Genomic DNA, 22,282 nt, shown 5'->3' with positions numbered 1-22,282 from the left:
CTCCTCTCTCCTCTCTCTCCTCTCTTCTCTCTCTCCTCTCTTCTCTCTCTCCTCTCTCTCCTCTCTCTCTCCTCTCTCTCCTCCTCTCTCTCCTCTCTACTCTCTCCTCTCTCTCCTCTCTCCTCTCTGCACTCTCCTCTCTTTACTCAAAAGAAATAAATAAAGAGAGAGACAATAGAAGAGAGAAACAGAAGGTAAATGGGTTCCTGAGCCATGTCAGACACAGCTTTAGGTCTGCAGCTGTAGATGGGTCATCACCCGGTTACCGTGCGGTCATCACCTCGGTTACAATGCGGTCATCACCCTGGTTACCGTGAGCAGGAGTTGGATGAAGGCCTGGTCTACAGGAGAACCCCCCCGATACACTAATGGGGCATTCACATATGCATTCTGTATTTTTGTATGTTTAACGAGATTCAAACTAAAACGTAGCAGATGGCTAGGGTCACCTCAGCCATCAACCACCCTTTCATATGTTTTTTGTAAGACAGACAAGGCAAACAAGGACACTAATAGCTACAGACATAACTAGCAAGCTAGCTAGCTGCACATAGCTTCCAACTTTGCCACCTCCACTCAGAGATTTGATTTCATGCTAGCAGAGCGCTCGCAGAGCGCTCGCAGAGTGCTCGCAGAGCGAGAAATCCACGCATGTGAACGCACTGTCTGAATATTCCCTACAGGAGACCCACACCCTTTACCCAAGTTACCCAAGCTCCATGCTGAGTTACAGCACTCCAAAAAAGACTAGAGAATATTGAGTTGTCTAACAGACTGTATTATTAAGATGCCCTCAGGTCCACAGGAAGTGGGTTGTGCTCTGTCTTCCAGAAAGAGAGGCACTGGGTTAATCTGGAGGTCAGTAATCCTGTGGTCGATCTTTTATTAATGTGCTTTCATGTTAATGAACAATAATGTTCCCCTTCCAGGAAGTGGAGAGGTGTGTCTCCATGGACACACAGGGCTGTTTCCCATGCAGTCTCGGGTCAGAGTTCTATGAGTTCAGAGTTCAGAATGCTCTAGGTTATTTTGAACAGCTGAACCACTTCGCCTGACCTTGGGTCGTTTTGAATCCTGTACCGTTGCAGCCAAGAACGTCAGTAAAATGAGTGGTTGGGATCATAATCTAAGTAATGTGTATTGATATGTACCATACAACCCTTCTGTATTAAGGCACTGTGATCGAGTCTGTCTCATGAGAGGGAATCCAGCTGTCGCTCTCTTCCTCCATCTTATCTCTCTATCTTTCTTGTCCTTGTCCTCTCTCCATCACACGCTCCCTCACACAGCCTCTCTATGCTGCCGTATGATGGGAAGCACTCAGAACAATAGCATGTCTGTCTGCTGTGGTTAACTCTGCCCAGGGATTTCTGAGCTCTGACAGTATTCCTCTGCTGGTTTCTAACAGTAATCTCCTATGCAAGCTGTCGTTACTGCCACCCCCTCCTCTCCCCTCCCCTCCTCTCTTCTCCTCTCTTCTCCTCTCTTCTCCTCTCCCCTCCTCCCGTCCCCTCCTCGCCTCCCCCTCCCCTCCCCTGTTCCAACCATGATAAACAGCCCACAGGTGATTACTCCTGCTGCCCTGTTTCAGAAGGGAGATTGCATTCCTCTAGCCCAGAACCAGATGACAAACGACTGAACTGCCCTGGGGAGGGGAGGGGAGGGGAGAGGGGAGGAGAGAGGGGAGGGGAGGAGAGGGGAGGGGAGGAGAGGAGAGGAGAGGAGAGGGGAGGAGAGGGAGGGGAGAGGGGAGGAGAGGGGAGGGGAGAGGGGAGGAGAGGGGAGGGGAGGGAGAGGGGAGGGGAGGAGAGGGGAGGGGAGGGGAGAGAGAGGGGAGGGGAGGAGAGGGGAGGGGGAGAGGGGAGGGAGAGGGGAGAGAAGGAGAGGCTTGTCTCCACCTGTCCACAGTGACCTTTCAGGGATGAGCCTGTGATTCACATCCACGTCGGATGGAAATCAGCAGTGACGACGAGAAGCAATCTCGCACCATGTCGCATGCCCAGGACCAGGGGGCTGTGGCGTGATGGTTCTGCAGCACTCTGCATGCCCCTGGCCTCGCTCGCAAATGGGATGGGATTTTCAGGGCCTGTTTCCAGACAACAAGCGTGTCAGAGGACTGCCTGATCCTCGCTGGTCTTCTCCCTGAGGAGACGGAGAGACCGGAGAGCACGGCGGCCGAGGAAGACCGTCTGACAGGAAGAAGATGTTATCCCAGTTATCCTGACACCTGACTTGAAGCACTTCTCTTCAGAAAGGAGTGGTCCCAGGACTCTTGGTAACCTGGTTTTCAGCCTTATCGAGGATGGGGCTGGGGGTGGGGAAGAGACTCAGACTGTACTGAAGCTCCAGTAATGAAAACGCTGATCACAACATTTCAGTACTTCAGTACTGATCACTAAATGTTAGCGAGTAGAGTTGAAGACTGAGGATTCCATTATTCCATTATCAATTTAATTGCATTCAATTCCAAATCCAGTGTGTGAGTCGTCAGGGCTTATTATTAAGTCAATGTGTTTCCTGTGAGAGAAGACATCATTTCCTGACAAACACCACCCCACCCCCCCTCCCCTCCTCAGCCGGTTGTTACCAGGGCTCCTCAGTAATTAACGAGACTAATTAGCCCACCTCTCGTCTGTCCAACCAACCCCTCAACAGTCCCACACACGCCGTCTACAGGGGGGGGGCTGGAGAGGCGGGGCTGGAGGGGGGAGGGGGGGGTCTAATGCCTTTTAAGATTGAGACGTAGGGAGGGGGGCGGCGAGCCCCCAGTCTACCACAGCCACTCTTAGAAGTGTCTCTGAGGATAGGATTAGTGCGCCTTACTTATAAATCTCTCTGGGTCTTTCCAAAAACAAAAAAAACGCATCTCGATTTAAGCGAGCGGCATGAAGGGTCAAGTTGGTTACCGTGGCAATGAGGGCAGGGCTGGAATGCGGCGCTGAAGCGAGGCAGGAGGTGGCCCGCTCTCCTGGCTCAGAGGAGGACGGGAGGAGGGAACATCTGACCAATATTCAGCAGCTAATTAAGCCAGCGAATGTGAGGCATGGGTCAGGTGAGAGATGTCTGATACTACAGAGAGCGCGTGGAGCCGAGCCAGACGCCACTAACAACTCTACTTCCTGGGCAGCGGCGTAAGAGAAAATGAATCTTTTATACATTCTCTTTTGGCACAAGAGGCTTTTATCTCTGTCCCATTAGCATTTTTGGCACTGAAGCAATTTACATTTTTATAGCATAATTAATGAACAAGAAATCCATTTACATTTTCTCTCTATTCGCCAGTGCGAATCTAGTCTCGAGCAGAGGGCCAGGATTTGGGGGGTATGTGGGAGTATGTGTGTGTCCGTGTGTGTTCAGTTGAAGAGTTGCAGGGTTTCGGAGCACGTGTAGTCCGTAGACTTGGTTTGACGAAACAACGGAGAGGGAAGCTCTTTCAGGTGCAAATTGGGGCCAAATGCGGCCAGCGTCTTTTGCTTCGGCTGCGACTCATATCAAACACGGGGAGGCAGTCCTTAGAGGCAAATTAAGCCATTTCAGCAGCACTGAGGAAAACAATTCATACGTGTCATACATATTCCCGAGCAAAGATGAAAGACACAATGATGAATTATTACTATGCCTTTCTTCCCGTCTAAATTAATGACCCGTAGGGCTTGGCTAGCCGACTGACTTCGCTCTCTAGAGGGGGTGTATATAAATGATAGGAGAGGATTTTCGAGGGAAGAGATAAAACGGAAGTGTCTCTATATAGAACATCACGTTTTTGTTAACCACAAAAAAAATATGTACTTAGGCTACAGGCCTACATCTGGGATTGTACTCTGAAACTATAACCCACATTGAATACGCTTTTGAATAAATGAACTGCATTCCTTAATTCAATATTGCCCCCTGAAAATGGCTTCGAGTCAGACAATAGGGTGTCCGCTCTAATGTTCTTTGTGTTCATGCGGGGATGTGACCTGGCCCGCGAGCCACCTGTGGGAGGCTCATTAGAAACGGAACCCCATCACGCGCATGCAAAACCTGCGAACAGGGACATGGCGACATGGGACATGGTGGTAGGCGACACGGCTCTCGCAAACAAGTCAGGTGCTCTCTATAGCCACCAGGTTGAAAACGTCTATTCGAGCGAGGAACAAAATCGAATGCGCGTGACTGCAGCTGCGTCGCGCGCAGTAATTGTGAAACCAGCTGTATCAGGTTTTTTCCACGTGCAGATGACCGAGCGTGCTTAAGACATAAAGACCCTCAAGAGGAGTTTTTTAGATGACAAAACTGAAGGCAACTCATTTGTATATGCGGAGACATTTACATATCATTTACATTTAGCAGACGCTCTTATCTAGAGCGAGTAGGGTGAAGTGCCTTGCCCAAGGACACAACGTCAGTTGGCATGACCGGGAATCGAACTGGCAACCTTCGGATTACCAGCCCGATTCCCTAACCTAAACCCTCAAGGAAGACAAGGAAAAACTCCCCAAAAAACTCTCAACAGGAGAAAAAATGGAAGAAACCTTGGGAGGAGCAATTCAGAGAGATAAAACTGCGTTAGGATTCTTTCTAAAAGTGTACATAAGTCCAAAAGCCTATAATGGCGTACGCCCCCCCCAAAATCAGACGTGCATAAGCACACCTTTAAGCAATGAGCTGGCATGCGGTTCTTTAGTTGCGGTGAATCATGGCGACAGGTGGGAAAAAAACGAAAAAGCGCAACTTGTCAGACACTGTTACTATAGGGGAGGTGGAGGCCCGAAAACCACATTATTTGGTGGCCGGTGGATCACCAATAAAAAAAACAGTGCGAGTGGCAGCATATTGCTGCTGCCATCAACTGTGCAAGTGGCAAGTGTGCACGTGAAGGCTTACAGCAGGATGGGGCTGACTATCAACATCACCAAAACAGAGGTCTGTCAATGGAGCACCCCATCCACTCCACCCATCTTCAGCGTCACTGATAAGCATCTATCTGTAGTACCATCATTCAAATGGGGACAATAACATCGACAATGAATCCAGAATCGAACAAGCATCAGTTGCCTTTGGCCGGGTCTTTCAAAACAAGAACTTATATCTCCATACAACAGTCTCTGTGTATCAAGCTGTTTGCATTACCACCCTCCTATACAGTTGTGAAGCCTGGGTCACTTACAGCTGCCATCTGAAGTCCCTGGAGCATTTTCACATCCGCTGTCTCCAGCGCATGCTAGGAATCACTTGGCGTGACCGTGTGCCACACACTGAGAACCTCAAATGAGCAGGCTAGAAGAGCATTGAAGCCACCATCACCCACCATCACCCACCATCACCCACCATCACCCACCATCAGCAATGGCTGGGGCATGTTATAAGGATGCCCCTCAATCGGCTGCCTCACCAAGTGATGTATGGCCAGCTCGCCCAAGGCCAACGCTCCGCTGGAGGGCAGAAGAAGCGCTATAAAGACCAAATAAAAACAACGCTAAAGAAGTGTAAAATCAGTGCTCGTGATAAATCTAGGGCGCCAAATGTGCTGGGTCCGGTACAGCACCAGAGAACTCACCGTTGAAGTCAGAAGTGGACGTCATTATCGGCCTCGATGGACAACTACATACAAGCAAGCAAGCAAGTGATCCCCTGAGTCGAGATACAACTTGAAAACAAAAGTATGAGAGGCCGTATAGGCCTTAATTCATACTTGATCTCACATACACGCCATGACCTCACATATATACCATTATACTCTCACATATATACCATTATACTCTCACGTATATACCATTATACTCTCACATATACACCATTATACTCTCACATACACGCCATGACCTCACATATATACCATTATACTCTCACATATATACCATTATACTCTCACATATACACCATTATACTCTTACATATACACCATTATACTCTCACATATACACTATTATACTCTCACATATACACCATTATACTCTCACATATACACTATTATACTCTCACATATACACCATTATACTCTCACATATACACCATTATACTCTCACATATACACCATTATACTCTTGCACATAAACTGGTATACACTCTTACACACACAAAAATACCGTCTTATATGCACCATCATACTAAAGTATGACAATATATGTAAGAGACAAATAGTATGTGTGAAACAGAATGTTACTATATGTAAGAGAATAACAGGATGTGTAAGAGAGAATACTTGTCTATGTGAGAGAGAATACTTGTCTATGTGAGAGAGAATACTTGTCTATGTGAGGGAGAATACTTGTCTATGTGAGAGAGTATACTTGTCTATGTGAGAGAGTTTGATTGAAACGGAAGGCAGTTTGATTGAAAAGGAAGTAGTACTGAATTCTCAGTTCCTGATTGGCTTACACATGAAGAAGGATTTGGGGTGGATGTAGCTAACGCCCACTTTCCCTATCAAGACGAGACTGAGTGACATGACAAGATGGATTCATTAATAACATTTTGCATACTCCAAATCCTGCGGCATCATTGTCAGAAATGTTGTATCAAAGACGACAGCCATACACGGGGGCTGTTTCTAACGCTAACGTTGACAATGAAATGCGCCGGCTCTTCAGACCTGGATCAGGTGCATCAAGGAGCGGCAGCAGCCCTCTGTCAGGAGCTAGTCTTAATGCCATCCAAGTGATGGCGCAATCCCAATATCAAACTCCGCAGTATTTCGGTTAAGACTAACTCCTGACAGAGTGCTGCTGCCGCTCCGTGATGCACCTGATCCAGGCCTGAAGAGCCGGCGCATGTCATCGTTAGCGTTAGAAATAGCCACTGCGTATGGCTGTCGTCTTTGATTCCAACATTTCTGACAACGATTCAAGCAAATCCACTAAAAAACTCAAATGTAGAATTCCATAGTTGTTAAGGAAGCTTTACCGACCCCCACTACCTGAGTCAAAAGTCCTAGATCAGTTTTTCAATTGATGAAACAAATTATCATTTAAATTAAAGCCAATGCCTTTGTGAATACTGTCCCGTGGCACTGGGGTTTTAACCGTTGACGTCTTTAAGTAGCCGAGTGGTCTTTACACCCTTGGCTACTAACCTAAACTTCAATGCCACAACCTGAACTTGATGTTAATCTGTTCACAACATTTTCCAGTTGGGACTTTTAAGATCCTATTTGAGTGTAGGCCCCTATGCCCGATGAGTGCCCGCACCCATTCACTGCAACGAAATAGCTTCATGGATCCGATTCGGAATCTGAGTTTAGAGACGCTTGACAACAAAAAAATGTTTGGCGTGTGCACGCTAAACAATTGTTTTTGTCAAGCGTCCAAATTCCAAATTCAAAACGCACCATGGTGCGTTTTGGAATTGTTAATGTGATGTGTTCCCATCGTATTTAAGACGAAATAGTTTACAAAGAAGAGGTTCGTTAATGTGACTGTATACATATCTCACTCATACTGGCTAATCAGCTAACATGTTAAAGTATAGGCTACTTTAACATGTTAGCTGATTAGCTAAGTCTACATCCAAAGTCGCTGTCGTGAAACTAGCCTGAAGGATTCTTATATCTATGTGTCTATTCCAATATGTAATGATAGTATTCAATGACACAAATCTGTGTTCTAGAAAGAGTGGTCTGGAGTCGCAGAGGTCCGATAATATCAGCTTTAATGCAGCAGTTGGAAATCAACAAGTACAGAGCTCTGGGGTTGTCTACGTTTCCCTACCCGCTACAGAGTTTGGGCTGGTTCACGAAGTCCAACTGGCTATCTTTCCCTGCCCCAGCATATAATATACAATGCAATTGAAAACACAAGTATCAAAAAAGGGTTGAGTTTGTTCTCTCGTGCGTCAGGGAGTTGTTCTTGCCTACGCGCGTCCCACCTGCTCGGGTGCCATCTCCACCCAGTTTCAAGGTTGTTTCTGAAAATGAAGAGATAGACACAAAGAACAGCCTGCTTCCCACACTCAGTGTGAGACCCAATGTTTAAGCCTGAGCACACTTCTAAGTTCATAACTTTAATAAGCACAATGCATAACTTTAATAAGCACAATATATTCTTTAAGCCCTAACCCTCACACAAAAAGCTTCGAGGTAAAATTAAAAACCTTTAAAAACGTCTACATTTAGCAAATATTATTGTGCACAAGTATTTTAGTATAGTTAATATGTAATTTAATTCCATAATTTCCCAAGGAATAACTTTAAAAACGTATTTCAGGAACGTGTCTGCCCTCCCTACAATAACGCCGCAGCATTTGGAGTAGGCTATTTAAAATGTTATTAATGAGTCCAATGGCTTCATTAAGCCGCCCACTCTCTGCCATCTTGTCATGTCACTAAGTCTCGTCTTGATAGGGAAGGTGGTTGTTAGCTACATCTACCCCAAATCCTTCTTCTTCATGTGTAAGCCAATCAGGAACTGAGAATTCAGTACTACTTCCTTTTCAATCAAACTGCCTTCCGTTTGAAACAAACTCTCTCACATAGACAAGTATTCTTTCTCATATAGACAAGTATTCTCCCTCACATAGACAAGTATACTCTCTCACATAGACAAGTATTCTCCCTCACATAGACAAGTATACTCTCTCACATAGACAAGTATTCTCCCTCACATAGACAAGTATTCTCTCTCACATAGACAAGTATTCTCTCTCACATAGACAAGTATTCTCTCTTACATAGACAAGTATTCTCTCTCACATAGACAAGTATTCTCTCTTACACATCCGGTTATTCTCTTACATATAGTAACATTCTGTTTCACACATACTATTTGTCTCTTATATATATTGTCATACTTTAGTATGATGGTGCATATAAGACGGTATTTTTGTGTGTGTAAGAGTGTATGCCAGTTTATGTGCAAGAGTATAATGGTGTATATGTGAGAGTATAATGGTGTATATGTGAGAGTATAATAGTGTATATGTGAGAGTATAATGGTGTATATATGTGAGAGTATAATAGTGTATATGTGAGAGTATAATGGTGTATATGTGAGAGTATAATGGTGTATATGTGAGTATAATGGTGTATATGTGAGAGTATAATGGTATATACGTGAGAGTATAATGGTATATATGTGAGAGTATAATGGTATATATGTGAGGTCATGGCGTGTATGTGAGATCAAGTATGAATTAAGGCCTATACGGCCTCTCATACAAAAGCGTTTTGTTATGAACAGTATAAAGTTTGGACTGATAACGAGGACGTCGAGTGTAGCGATTTCGCGGGAGCTTAACGGCTGTATTTTTGATATATGATGATATATGCACATTATTAAAGAAATATATTTAGTTATACACTGTGTTCTGCGGTTATCTAAAGGTAGGATATGTGATGTTATCCTGTATTCCATGCACTCCGGTAGTGGACAATCTGATGGTGAGACAGCGCTGAATTTTCATTTAAGATTTTAGTTGGATTTTCTAAGGTGTTTATGGAACAATTATAACTCAGTACAAGCACAAATAACACTGCTGGATTTAATCTTCATGATAATGATGATATGGAGTGAAAAAAACGTGTGAGGAAAACAAAATATATAAATATTAGGAGTAATCGTTCTTCCCACATTTACTTTCTGCTGTCTGAATACGTTTATAAGTGAGACCCCTGATCTGTAAATGTGGACTTTCACCTAAAGACTGCAGCCTAGCTTGGTGTGTCTCATTAATCTCTCCCTCTCCGTCTCTCTCACTCTGTCTGGGTATGTCTCCTCTCTCTCTCGCTCTCTCGCTCTCTCTCTCTCTCTCTCTCTCTCTCTCTCTCTCTCTCTCTCTCTCTCTCTCTCTCTCTCTCTCTCTCTCTCTCTCTCTCTCTCTCCCCACACACACACACACACGCAAACAAATACAGACTTCATCCACCCACCCACGCACACAAACACACCGAGTCTGCAAAACATAGCCTACTCATACATTCGGAAGAAAATGATTCAGTTAGCAGCAATTGATGAGATCCTTCAATACTTGGAGTGTTTCTATAGGCACGACAGAAAATGGGACTACTGATTTTTTTTTTTATCCAGGAGTTTTGATGGATTACAAAACAATACAACAATGATCAATAAAAATACAAATATTGTTTATTTTGAGAAATAATTTGACCATTAACGGTATGTCGCGCGGAGTCTGCACGTGCCTATAGTCCTATACTACCCATGCCAGCGCGCACACCTGAATCTCAGAGCGTGAGGTTCTAGCAATGCAATGAACGATGTTCTCGCCGTGTGCCAGATTATCTCCAGTTTAGCGGGGATCGGATTGGCAAAATTCCAGTTACTTAGAGAACCCAGTCGAGGGAGGGGGAGCACTCGCGTGTGATGGACACATTGACGTTTCCATGTTTAACCGTGCGCAATCGGTACATCCTCAACTTTCCTCTCCGGCAACGACAGACGATCGACGCTTGTTTACTTGCGCGCTGGTGACAGACGTTTACCGTTTTAAGGAAACGCCTCATCCGTCGCTTTTCATACTCCATGGAACATCATGCGAGCAGGAGAGACGCACCCTATGCCATGCTGAACCAATCTCGGACTCTTCTGTTGGCGCTGACCACTGTAGCGGGTCTCCTCCAGCGCTGCCGTGGCTGGAACGACGAAGACATCCTTCTCCCGCCCATCAACTCCACCAACAGATTCCTGGCGAACTTGGAAGTGGACGTGCGGTACTCGAAGAGATCGGTGGAGGAGAGCGAATCCTCATCCGGATCGTCGCTGCAGCCAGTGCCACAGTGCAATGTCAGCGTGCACAGACTTTTACCGACCTCGCTGGTCGTTCGGTGGGACAGCAGTTTCGGTTTTCAATGCGAAGTGTTTGTCTACACCACTAACAACCATGGCAGAGCATTTTTCACCGCTGCCATCAACCGGGCAATATCGCCGGTTGTCATCGAACACCTCGGCGTCACCGGCGGGCAACAGGAACTGAGGCTTTGCGTTGGATGCGGTCTCTCGCGGTACAGGCGATTCGGTCAAGCCAGGTCGAGGGGAGGGCAGCAAACGGGGGATCCTATTACTTTCTGCTGCATAGACTTCAGCCTGGACGAGCTGAAGGGCGACACAAGTTGGAGGCTTAACCGTAAACCCATCGAGTCCACTCTCGTGGCTTGTTTCATGACTTTGGTCATCATCGTGTGGAGTGTTGCTGCTCTCATTTGGCCGGTGCCTATCATAGCAGGATTTCTGCCTAACGGGATGGAACAGAGACGACCTAGATAAGAAAACAAACTCAAATCAAACATGAAATGTAAGACCAAGCTGCCTCTTTAAAGGAAATGATGTAGCCAACAATCAACTGTTACTCATGTTATTGGAAAAAATTGTTTACATTTATAACTTAAACTGTCTCAGTAGACCTTTACCGATAGGCCCTATAACACTATGGGCTAGCCTACAACATAGATTAATAGATTAGGCTAAGTAAGTTTTTTTAAAGCAGTGTTTGTATAGTTTTTAAATGTATATGGATATTGTGGTGTGTGCTGTGCTTAGACCTCAGACACTTGAAGTTTATAATGTGCTGTGATCGGGTGTAGCCTAGTGTTGACTAGTTGATAGTAGGCCTACTTACTGTATATTTCATTATATAGACTAGATATTTTTAAAACTGTAGGCCTGGGACCACTGCAATATTGACGTTGTATCAAACTGATATGAACCTCAATATTAACAGGTTAATATTAGATTTTTCTTGCTCAGAGCTTATTTGTATACATATATTTGTATGGGAATTAAACTAAATTAAAGTAAGTGTTTCTATTTATACTCTACGGACTGTTTACTTTTTCTTTTCTTTTTTTGCGGTTGGTATCAACAATTTTCAGCCCCCCAGTTATACATCCGGTTATAACTGCAGTAGCCTACCTGAGTCAACGCCTTATAGTTGTGTGACGTTAGGCAGGAAATAAAGTCCAGCACTGTAAAACTAGGCGAGTCCGTCATAGCAACACTGCTTTTACGTAAACTAAGCCTTCTGTATAACTAATCTGTCAATTAAAAGTCAAGTATGACCTCATCAAAGATCGGCTTGGTTCTTCAGATTTTGGGAGTTACAAGCGCGGTTTTCGTTGTATCAGGTAAGCTGAAACGATCGAAGAAGGAGAATGTTTCCCCAGGAGATTTTACAAAGGCCTGGATCCATTGATTGTCACGTGTAAATTATTCGATATTGGAAAAGTTAATTAGCATTACCCATAACTTTGCTAAATAAAGGGTGTAAGAATTAGTGACATTTAGGCCTGAATCTCAGATTCCATACCCGTTTTCGCTACGAATTTTAGGCCTATGGACTAGATAGGATAATGACACAATCCGTTTTTCCGCCTTTAAAGCAAAACGTCCCACAGTGCTAGTGAGAGAGTAGACCCATGGCAGCTGTGTGCCTGCAGGGAGCCCACAGGCTGCTGGAACATTTTTCATCCGTGAAAGAATCAGACTACCTGTTGTGATTAACTTCCAATGTCGTTTGTGTGTGTGTGTCTGAAGGTGTGTGTACATTTGTGCATTGATGTTGAGTGCAACACTTTTTGCATTTCAAAACACCCACAAACAAAAATGATCTTTACGTAATCGAGATTAAAACGCTACGCATGCAAAGCAAATACATTGCTAACCAACCAACGTTTTGAGAGCAAAAGCCTTTCGAAAAAGGTTACATTATTTTTGTATGCAATGAAAAAGTTTCGCACTCAACATAAAGACACAAATCTACCCCCATAAGAGGCACAACAAGTATTGCACGAAATGTCATTTGCGTGGGTCATAATAATTTACTAGTTACAAATCATAGGCTAGCCTACTGCATTTGTTCGGTCCCACTCGGTTTGTTAACATACTTTATGCATAACACGTGTCTTATGTCAAAGTTGGATTTTGAGTCATCCAGTTCATTACATTACATCCCAACCATTTATTATAGTCAGAAATCGGTTTGAAACTTTGTAACAAAATAAAATAAAACCCGGCCTGTTGTGGTCTTAATGTGTTATCCCAGACTATTGTGACAGCTGTGCTTCATCGCGCATGCTTTCAGAGACACGGGCGCTGTGTTTACCAGTCTGAACCCAGCACATGACGAAGAGCCCTCTCTCTGCCGTGTTAAGCGCCCTACGGAGAGGACGTCAACCAGAGGCAGAGAGACAGACCAACTGGCGAATGGGTTTAGTAGGGGAAGCTTAGTGGTTAGAGCATAAACTGCAGATGTACATGGATCTGGATAAAAGTGTCTGCTAAATGAACACATTAGATTAAGTCAGACTGGCGAAGAAACAGTCATCAAGGGCAATGTACAGGGAGGAGATGGGAGAGGCAGCAATGGTGAACGGAGGGATAGAGGACAACAGAGGAGTTCATGCAAATGTAGGATGTGTTTGTTTAGGATGCCAGTCAGATGTGGTTAGTCATACAGGGAGCAGAGCTGAGCTCTCACTGTCAGCTGTGGCATCGCCATCATCACACAATATCCACACATCATCCGCACACATCATCCGCACACATCATCCGCACACATCATCCGCACACATCATCCGCACACATCATCCTCACTCATCCTCCGCACACATCATCCGCACACATCATCCTCACTCATCCTCCGCACACATCATCCGCACACATCATCCGCACACATCATCCTCACACATCATCCGCACACATCATCCGCACACATCATCCGCACACATCATCCGCACACATCATCCTCACACATCATCCGCACACATCATCCACACACATCATCCGCACACATCATCCGCACACATCCTCCGCAAATGTCATCCACACACACACTGACAATCTAGGAGAAATTACCGTATACTTTTTACTAAGTATACAAACATCCAATACATTATCATGTTTAAACGGGGGGGTTACTTAATCAAGGAAACTTTCATTTGTTTTCACGTTAGTTCTAACTGCTATGATGACGGTAACATGTGGTCTACTCAAACTCCAAACCAGAAGTGATGTAGTTGTTCGTTGTGGTTCATGTGATCCAGAGGGTCTCGCGGTGACCCTGACCCCAGACCAGGGCACGACTTTCAACATCAGCAGGAGGGAGCTCACAGGGTCAAAGTGCGCGGTGTGCTCCGGTGGAGGTCTCCGGAGGTCATGCTCTTCTTCTGTGGTGCTGAGGGGCCCGGAGGCCACGCCCGTGGAGTTCACCTGTCCTAGCCCCGAGGGGCTCTTCACCGTCAGAGTCAGCAGAGAAATAGGTACCATGTTTGTGTTGTTCGCCATACGCTAGTCAGCTGCTGTCATCGAGATAGTATTGTTGCACTGTGATTTAGTTCACAGTGCCTGGTCGCTGAGATGTGTTTACCTGGCGATGTGGCTAGTAAATACAGATCGTTCGTTGAGTCTGATTACTGAAACAGTGTTAGAACTGTGCGCTTCTAATCCTTGATCTTCTGCTGAACCATCTATACGCTGTATTTTTACTTTACTTACTTTGTACTTTGGATAACATGATGACCTGCTAAAATGTAGCTTCCAGTGACAGTTGAGAGAGGTCTTTCATCATCAAATGTAAATGTAAGACCTCTGTCAACTGTCACTGGAAGCCTGGCAAGGCTTATGTCATGAATTTACAATGAATGTCTCCTGTGAACATGTTAGGGTAGGAACTTTGTACCAGGTCGGATGGCATGGCACCATCTAGGGTGGCACTGTGCCACAAGACAGTCTTTACTGATGACAGCTAGTCCCATGCTGGAAGGAGGAATGTCCCTTTGTGTAGTTGTTATCGGAGTAACTGTTAATTACAGAGCAGCTTATCAGTCGAGGCTGTTAACTGCAGCCTGCTGTTTAACACTCTGTCTCCCCTTGCTCACGGCCTCCCACTGCCTGCTCTCCTTCTCTCCCTCCAATCCCTCTTTTCCTCCACTCAACCTCTCCTCTTCCCTCTTCCCCATCCCTCCTCTGGCCCTCTCTGCCCCTCCCCTCAGTGTGTACCTCCAGCTCCTGCAGTGAGGATGTCAGACAGACAGACTCAGGCAGCAGGCCTCTGCAGAGCTTCGCCCGGACCTTCTCCTGGACCCTGAGGGCCTCCGGACCCAGTGCCCTCCTCCTGGACGTGTCCCCCACGGGGCTGACCCAGATCCAGCCTGCGCAGGCTTGTCCCGACCAGCACACCTACTCCCTCCAGGCCTTCCAGAGCACGGGGACGGTGGTTCTGGGAACCTACTGCCGAGGAGGCTCCGTGAGCGGGGTGCAGCTCCCGCGTCTGGGCCAGCTGTCCCTGGAGGTCCCAGGCGGGGTGGAGCTGGAGCCGGCCGTTTTCCCCGTGGCTGTCGGAGAGGACATTAAATGTGAGTCGGGGGGGGAGCCCCGCTAGCTCACTGGGTATGAGTGGGTACCGCTTAAGGCTGATGCCTAACATAGGGGGCCATTTCCTGTTAGTCTTCGACCCATCTCTCTCTCTCTGCTCTCCTGTCTCTCTCCAACAGTAAGTTATAAAGGCAAAAAATAAATACATAAAAGTGAGTAGGTGAGAGGTTGTTCTTAGTCCTGGGGCTGTTGTGTTCGTGATCATCAATGGTGTGTACAGATACACACACACAGACTCACACTCTCACACACACACTCACACCTCTCTCCATTTCCCCTGGCAGCCCTCGCCGTCGTCACGGTAACCGCTCCCGGGGGGACCTTGTCCACGGAGCTGTTCTCCCCGAATTACCCCGACGGTTTCTCTGACGACGACCTGATGGAGTGGCGATTCGCGGTCCAGCCCAAACACAGCAGCTCCATCACCTTCCTGGCTGTCTCACGGCCGCGCTGCCTGAAGAAGGAGGCCGGGGTGGGGTACCAGCGGAGCAGCTCAGGGGTCCTGGTCCTGGGCCTGGACGACCCCCAGCCCACCAGGCTAACAGGCTCCTTCTCCCTGACCCTGAGGAACTGTGAAGTGGACCTGAAGCATCCTGGACTCTCCCTGCACCTCCTGGTGTCCACCACCAGGGGGAGCCCCCCAGGTGAGCAACATGGACAGAGCAGACCCCAGACATTTTTCATAGGGGAATTCTATGATGCTGTTGTAGTATAAAGGGTAGTTACGGAATCGCATACTGATATACTTTTATTTCTTTATTTACAATTAATGTTACTAATTATCTGATGTGCATACACTAATACCGGTACAGTTAACCTTTTTGAGTAGTACAAAATAAAATAAATCCAGGCCATATGTGCCTCGGAAGGGGAGACCAGTGGGGGGGGCCCGCCGATTCTATCCGGGTGGCCGTGTCCCCCCTGGCCCCCCTTGGTGGCCCCACCACCCACTGGCTCCTGTTCCTCCGTGCAGCGCTGTGCAGGGTGGACCTGAGGAATAGGAGAGGCTTCTCCATCCACGTGGAGAAGACGCCCCAGGCCGGCCCAGACTGTGAGCTGAAGCTGAACTCTGACGTCCTGCAGGAGGCCACAGCTCTCTCTGGCAGCGTCGCTCTGCTGGCCTTCCAGTCCTGCCTTCCTCACCACCTCCTGCTCACAGCCAGCAAGCTCATAGGTAACCACAACCTCCATGAGTCACTTATCTCAGGTAACCACAATGTCAGATTTTGAACTTACTACCTCTCAATCTGCAGTTAAATGTTCTACCACTGAGCTATACCCATCCCCATGCTCGACCACTGAGCTATACCCATCCCCATGTTCTACCACTGAGCTATACCCATCCCCATGCTCTACCACTTAGCTATACCCATCACTATGCTTTACCACTGAGCTATACCCACCCCCATGCTCTACCACTGAGCTATACCCATCCCCATGCTCTACCACTGAGCTATACCCATCCCCATGTTCTACCACTGAGCTATACCCATCCCCATGTTCTACCACTGAACTATACCCATCCCCATGTTCTACCACTGAACTATACCCATAACCATGTTCTACCACTGAGCTATACCCATCCCCATGCTCGACCACTGAGCTATACCCATCCCCATGTTCTACCACTGAGCTATACCCATCCCCATGTTCTACCACTGAGCTATACCCACCCCCATGCTCTACCACTGAGCTATACCCATCCCCATGCTCTACCACTGAGCTATACCCATCCCCATGTTCTACCACTGAGCTATACCCATCCCCATGTTCTACCACTGAACTATACCCATCCCCATGTTCTACCACTGAACTATACCCATAACCATGTTCTACCACTGAGCTATACCCATCCCCATGTTCTAGCACCGAGCTATACCCATCCCCATGTTCTACCACTGAGCTATACCCATCCCCATGTTCTACCACTGAGCTATACCTATCCCCATGCTCTACCACTGAGCTATACCCATCCCCATGTTCTACCACTGAGCTATACCCATCCCCATGCTCTACCACTGAGCTATACCCATCCCCATGTTCTACCACTGAGCTATACCCATCCCCATGTTCTACCACTGAGCTATACCGATCCCCATGCTTTACCACTGAGCTATACCCATCCCCATGTTCTACCACTGAGCTATACCCATCCCCATGTTCTACCACTGAGCTATACCTATCCCCATGCTCTACCACTGAGCTATACCCATCCCCATGTTCTACCACTGAGCTATACCCATCCCCATGTTCTACCACTGAGCTATACCTATCCCCATGCTCTACCACTGAGCTATACCCATCCCCATGTTCTACCACTGAGCTATACCCATCCCCATGTTCTACCACTGAGCTATACCCATCGCCATGTTCTACCACCAAGCTATACCCATCCCCATGTTCTACCACTGAGCTATACTCATCCCCATGCTCTACCACTGAGCTATACCCATCCCCATGTTCTACCACTGAGCTATACCCATCCCCATGTTCTACCACTGAGCTATACCCATCCCCATGTTCTACCACTGAGCTATACCCATCCCCATGTTCTACCACTGAGCTATACCCATCCCCATGTTCTACCACTGAGCTATACCCATCCCCATGCTCTACCACTGAGCTATACCCATCCCCATGCTCTACCACTGAGCTATACCCATCCCCATGTTCTACCACTGAGCTATACCCATCCCCATGCTCTACCACTGAGCTATACCCATCCCCATGTTCTACCACTGAGCTATACCCATCCCCACGTTCTACCACTTAGCTATACCCATCACTATGCTTTACCACTGAGCTATACCCATCCCCATGTTCTACCACTGAGCTATACCCATCCCCATGTTCTACCACTGAGCTAAACCCATCGCCATGTTCTACTACTGAGCTATACCCATCCCCATGTTCTACCACTGAGCTATACCCATCCCCATGTTCTACCACTGAGCTATACCCATCCCCATGTTCTACCACTGAACTATACCCATCCCCATGTTCTACCACTGAACTATACCCATAACCATGTTCTACCACCAAGCTATACCCATCCCCATGTTCTAGCACCGAGCTATACCCATCCCCATGTTCTACCACTGAGCTATACCCATCCCCATGTTCTACCACTGAGCTATACCCATCCCCATGTTCTACCACTGAGCTATACCTATCCCCATGCTCTACCACTGAGCTATACCCATCCCCATGTTCTACCACTGAGCTATACCCATCCCCATGTTCTACCACTGAGCTATACCCATCGCCATGTTCTACCACCAAGCTATACCCATCCCCATGTTCTACCACTGAGCTATACCCATCCCCATGCTCTACCACTGAGCTATACCCATCCCCATGTTCTACTACTGAGCTATACCCATCCCCATGTTCTACTACTGAGCTATACCCATCCCCATGTTCTACTACTGAGCTATACCCATCCCCATGTTCTACTACTGAGCTATACCCATCCCCATGTTCTACCACTGAGCTATACCCATCCCCATGTTCTACTACTGAGCTATACCCATCCCCATGTTCTACCACTGAGCTATACCCATCCCCATGTTCTACCACTGAGCTATACCCATCCCCATGTTCTACCACTGAGCTATACCCATCCCCATGTTCTACTACTGAGCTATACCCATCCCCATGTTCTACTACTGAGCTATACCCATCCCCATGTTCTACCACTGAGCTATACCCATCCCCATGTTCTACTACTGAGCTATACCCATCCCCATGTTCTACCACTGAGCTATACCCATCCCCATGCTCTACCGCTGAGCTATACCCATCCCCATGTTCTACCACTGAGCTATACCCATCCCCATGCTCTACCACTGAGCTATACCCATCCCCATGTTCTACCACTGAGCTATACCCATCCCCATGTTCTACCACTGAGCTATACCCATCCCCATGTTCTACCACTGAGCTATACCCATCCCCATGCTCTACCACTGAGCTATACCCATCCCCATGTTCTACCACTGAGCTATACCCATCCCCATGTTCTACCACTGAGCTATACCCATCCCCATGTTCTACCACTGAGCTATACCCATCCCCATGCTCTACCACTGAGCTATACCCATCCCCATGTTCTACCACTGAGCTATACCCATCCCCATGCTCTACCACTGAGCTATACCCATCCCCATGTTCTACCACTGAGCTATACCCATCTCCATGCTCTACCACTGAGCTATACCCATCCCCATGCTCTACCATTCATTTCCCAGAATGCAGCGTTCTGAAAGACTGTCCAGCTGTGCCGTTGACGATCCCCCCCATGCCCTCGTGCTTCCCCACCCCCCTGCACCGCATCACCTGGCTGGTCCGCCCCCCCCGGCACGCCGCGGTGGAGCTGCTCCCTGGTGGAGGGCTGACGCAACTACACCCCGGAGACCACCATCAATGCCATGGCAACGTCACGCTCACAGTTGCCGAGGGCGATGGCACCCCCATAGGCCAATTTTGCCCCCAGGGGGCGGTGGGTAAGGTCCAGGTGTATGCCAACATGACCATCACAGCCAACGCCCTCGAGGGGAGCGATTTACGCCTGACCTCTGACCCCGTGATCAACATCAGCTTCAGCCAGAGGATCTCTGGTAACAACCTTATTTATCAATGTTTACAAGAGTCACAGTATACAGTCCAGATAATACCTTCAGCACAAGCAGGAAAATAGTACACTTGAATCAAGTTAACATTACTAAATGATAGAAAAATACCTTGATGGGAATAAATAATAATAAATTTTCATTATATTTATATTGGAAGTACTACAGATGTACTGATTTTGTACATTCACATACTTACTGCCAACTGTATGTCAGTATGTTTGTACTTATACTGTGTAAGTATACTTTAAGTACAGTATGATGTTTCCCCTGTAGAGTTGTGTCTGGTAACGATGATACTGTCTAATCCTAACCCAACACAGAACGGTACATATTCACCCTGTCTGTCCCCAACACAGAACGTTAGATATTCACCCTGTCTGTCCCCAACACAGAACGGTACATATTCACCCTGTCTGTCCCCAACACAGAACGGTACATATTCACCCTGTCTGTCCCCAACACAGAACGGTACATATTCACCGTGTCTCTGAAGACGGCCAGGCCCCTCCTCCTGTCCACCCCTGGCGGGCCAGCGGGGATGAAGCCCAACGCCACCGTCTCCTGGATGGTGACCGTGCCCCCCCAGGTGCACGCCGTGGTGACCTTCCTGGAGGTGTCCCAGCCCAGGTGCAGCCGGCTGCACACCAACATCCAGGTGCAGTGCCTGGGCTCTCTGGAGGAGATGTACAGCCGCCGCGAGGATGAGGAGCCCAGCACACACGTCACAGTCACACGCAGCTTCTACCTCAACATGTCCAACTGTCACCCGGAGACTGGGGTCTTCAAGGCTGTCATGGAGATCACCCTGCGTGAGGGTGAGGAGGGGGTGGAGGTGAGGTGGAGGGGGGGTGGAGGGGGGGTGGAGGGGGCAGGAGGTGAAGGGAGAGGGGGTGGAAAAGGGGGTGGAGGAGGGTGAGGGGGTGGGGTTGGAAGGGGCGGATGGTGAAGGGGTGGAGGGGGTGGGGGAGAGGGGGTGTGGAGGGTATGAGATAGAGGAGAGGAAGTGGAGGAATTTATTTATATGTTGTTTTGGAGAAAGTGTGTTAAATGAATAAAATGTCAAATTTGAGGGAGAGAGATGTAAAGAAAGGATGAGAGAGGAGTGAGAGAGGGAGTGGGAGATGTGGAGGGAGGGAGAGGGGGAGGGGGCAAGTGGACAAGATGTGAGATATGAGGCACAGAGAGGGGGAGGGGGAGAGGGAGGGAGTTTTCATCAACTTAATACTAAGTGTAATACTCATGTAAGCTGTGTTCCTGGGTATTACATGATGGCTTTATCTGGCTCAGTGATGAGTGTGTGTCTGTGCGGGGTGTGTGTGTGTTTGGGGTGTGTGTGCGTGTGCGGGGTGTGTGTATGTGTGTCTCTCAATGCTCCTCAGACAAGCTTGTGACGACCATCCTGGGCGTGGTGGGGGCTCTGCTGGTTGTCACGGTGACCGGTCTGGCTGTGGTGTGCTTGGTGAGAAGGTGAGGCAGGCCGTCAGGAAAAAGAAGAAGCAGCTTCCTCCCCGGGTGTCCATCTACAACCCCAACGGGACCAGCTTCCTGCCTGGTCTCCACGCCAACCCCAAACTCCACGAGGATGACGAGGCGCACGTATACGCCTCCATCGAGGACACGGCGCTCTACGGCCCCCTGCTGAGAGACGACCCGTCAGGAGCTGAGACGGACACTCACCGGACGTTTACCGGAACCACGCCGCCGTCTTCGGGCCGGGGGGCAGAGGGGGGGCCGGAGGAGGGGGCAAAGGAGGGGGGAGCAGACGGGGGGGCGGAGGTCGGTACCTACCGGCCGTTCTTGGCCCCACCCCTCCCTGGCAGACCGGCCAGCCATCAGTCGTCCACGACGGACGATGAAGTGAGCATCTGAGAGGGAGAGTCTGTCAGCTCCTCAACCTCTGACCTCTGACCTGGGGAGGAAGAAGGGAGGGGAGAGAGGGGAGCCAACTCTGACCCATAAGTGTCCCTTCTGCACCAGATCACCTGGCTTCTCATACATACATTGCTACTCTCACAACACGGTTTCTCTCCTTCCCAGCCTCCAGCCTCCTAAATCAATGAAAGAGGGAGGGGAGAGGAGGGAGGGGAGAGAGGAGGGAGGAGGGAGGGGAGAGGGAGCAGTCAGGGGACCCAGCACTAGCTGACTAGCTTGAACTTCCTTGTATTGATTCCCTGGCACCCAGGAGACAATGCGGCATTTCCCAAGAAGGCGCCGTGGCGGTGTTTCATATTTCACACAGGAGGAGGAGGGGGCGGGATCAGCCTGTTGGGAGCAGCAGGCAGTCAGACCCCGTACCTGGGGAGGAGGGGGCGGGATAAGCCTGTTGGGAGCAGCAGGCAGTCAGAC

The 22,282-nt window shown here is 48.1% G+C and overlaps 3 protein-coding genes across 4 annotated transcripts in view; 2 read left to right on the top strand and 1 right to left on the bottom strand.

The window, feature by feature from the left end:
* The window catches only part of lars2 (leucyl-tRNA synthetase 2, mitochondrial), a 42,867-nt gene extending 37,300 nt beyond the window's left edge, over positions 1-5,567 (bottom strand). The window contains exons 1-2 of the mRNA XM_062466141.1: positions 5,543-5,567; positions 5,324-5,436 (exon numbers count right to left, since the gene is read on the bottom strand). Of these exons, the coding sequence (XP_062322125.1) occupies positions 5,324-5,436; positions 5,543-5,567 (138 nt within the window). The remainder of the gene's footprint in view (positions 1-5,323; positions 5,437-5,542) is intronic.
* A 4,446-nt stretch (positions 5,568-10,013) lies between these two features.
* LOC134024060 (transmembrane protein 158) lies at positions 10,014-11,611 on the top strand. Its single transcript, XM_062466456.1, has one exon. The coding sequence runs from the start codon at positions 10,458-10,460 to the stop codon at positions 11,196-11,198; it is 741 nt and encodes a 246-aa protein (XP_062322440.1). The 5' UTR covers positions 10,014-10,457; the 3' UTR covers positions 11,199-11,611.
* Positions 11,612-13,881: 2,270 nt separating this feature from the next.
* On the top strand, positions 13,882-21,526 carry LOC134024059 (CUB domain-containing protein 1-like). Of its 2 annotated transcripts, XM_062466453.1 has the most exons (7): positions 13,882-14,188; positions 14,921-15,283; positions 15,587-15,946; positions 16,276-16,476; positions 19,553-19,921; positions 20,401-20,751; positions 21,316-21,526. In XM_062466453.1, exons 1-7 carry the CDS (start codon positions 13,894-13,896, stop codon positions 21,405-21,407), a joined length of 2,031 nt encoding a protein of 676 aa, XP_062322437.1. In that variant the 5' UTR covers positions 13,882-13,893; the 3' UTR covers positions 21,408-21,526. The 2 variants fall into 2 exon arrangements, with proteins under 2 accessions (XP_062322437.1, XP_062322438.1); XM_062466454.1 differs by lacking the exon at positions 21,316-21,526 and having other exon boundaries at positions 20,257-20,510.
* The last annotated feature ends 756 nt before the right edge of the window (positions 21,527-22,282 follow it).

Source organism: Osmerus eperlanus, chromosome 7 (genome assembly GCF_963692335.1).
Source record: "Osmerus eperlanus chromosome 7, fOsmEpe2.1, whole genome shotgun sequence".
Lineage (NCBI taxonomy): Eukaryota > Metazoa > Chordata > Actinopteri > Osmeriformes > Osmeridae > Osmerus > Osmerus eperlanus.
This window is presented reverse-complemented; position numbering and strand designations above follow the sequence as displayed.

What these genes read in the sequence shown, in the direction of transcription:
- LOC134024060 (XM_062466456.1), top strand. Translation starts at nt 10,458, where the DNA reads ATGGAACATCATGCGAGCAGGAGAGACGCACCCTATGCCATGCTGAAC.
- LOC134024059 (XM_062466453.1), top strand. Translation starts at nt 13,894, where the DNA reads ATGATGACGGTAACATGTGGTCTACTCAAACTCCAAACCAGAAGTGAT. An exon ending in CACAGCCAGCAAGCTCATAG is followed by an intron (nt 16,477 to 19,552) that starts GTAACCACAACC and finishes TTCATTTCCCAG; the next exon opens with AATGCAGCGTTCTGAAAGAC. An exon ending in GGAGATCACCCTGCGTGAGG is followed by an intron (nt 20,752 to 21,315) that starts GTGAGGAGGGGG and finishes AATGCTCCTCAG; the next exon opens with ACAAGCTTGTGACGACCATC.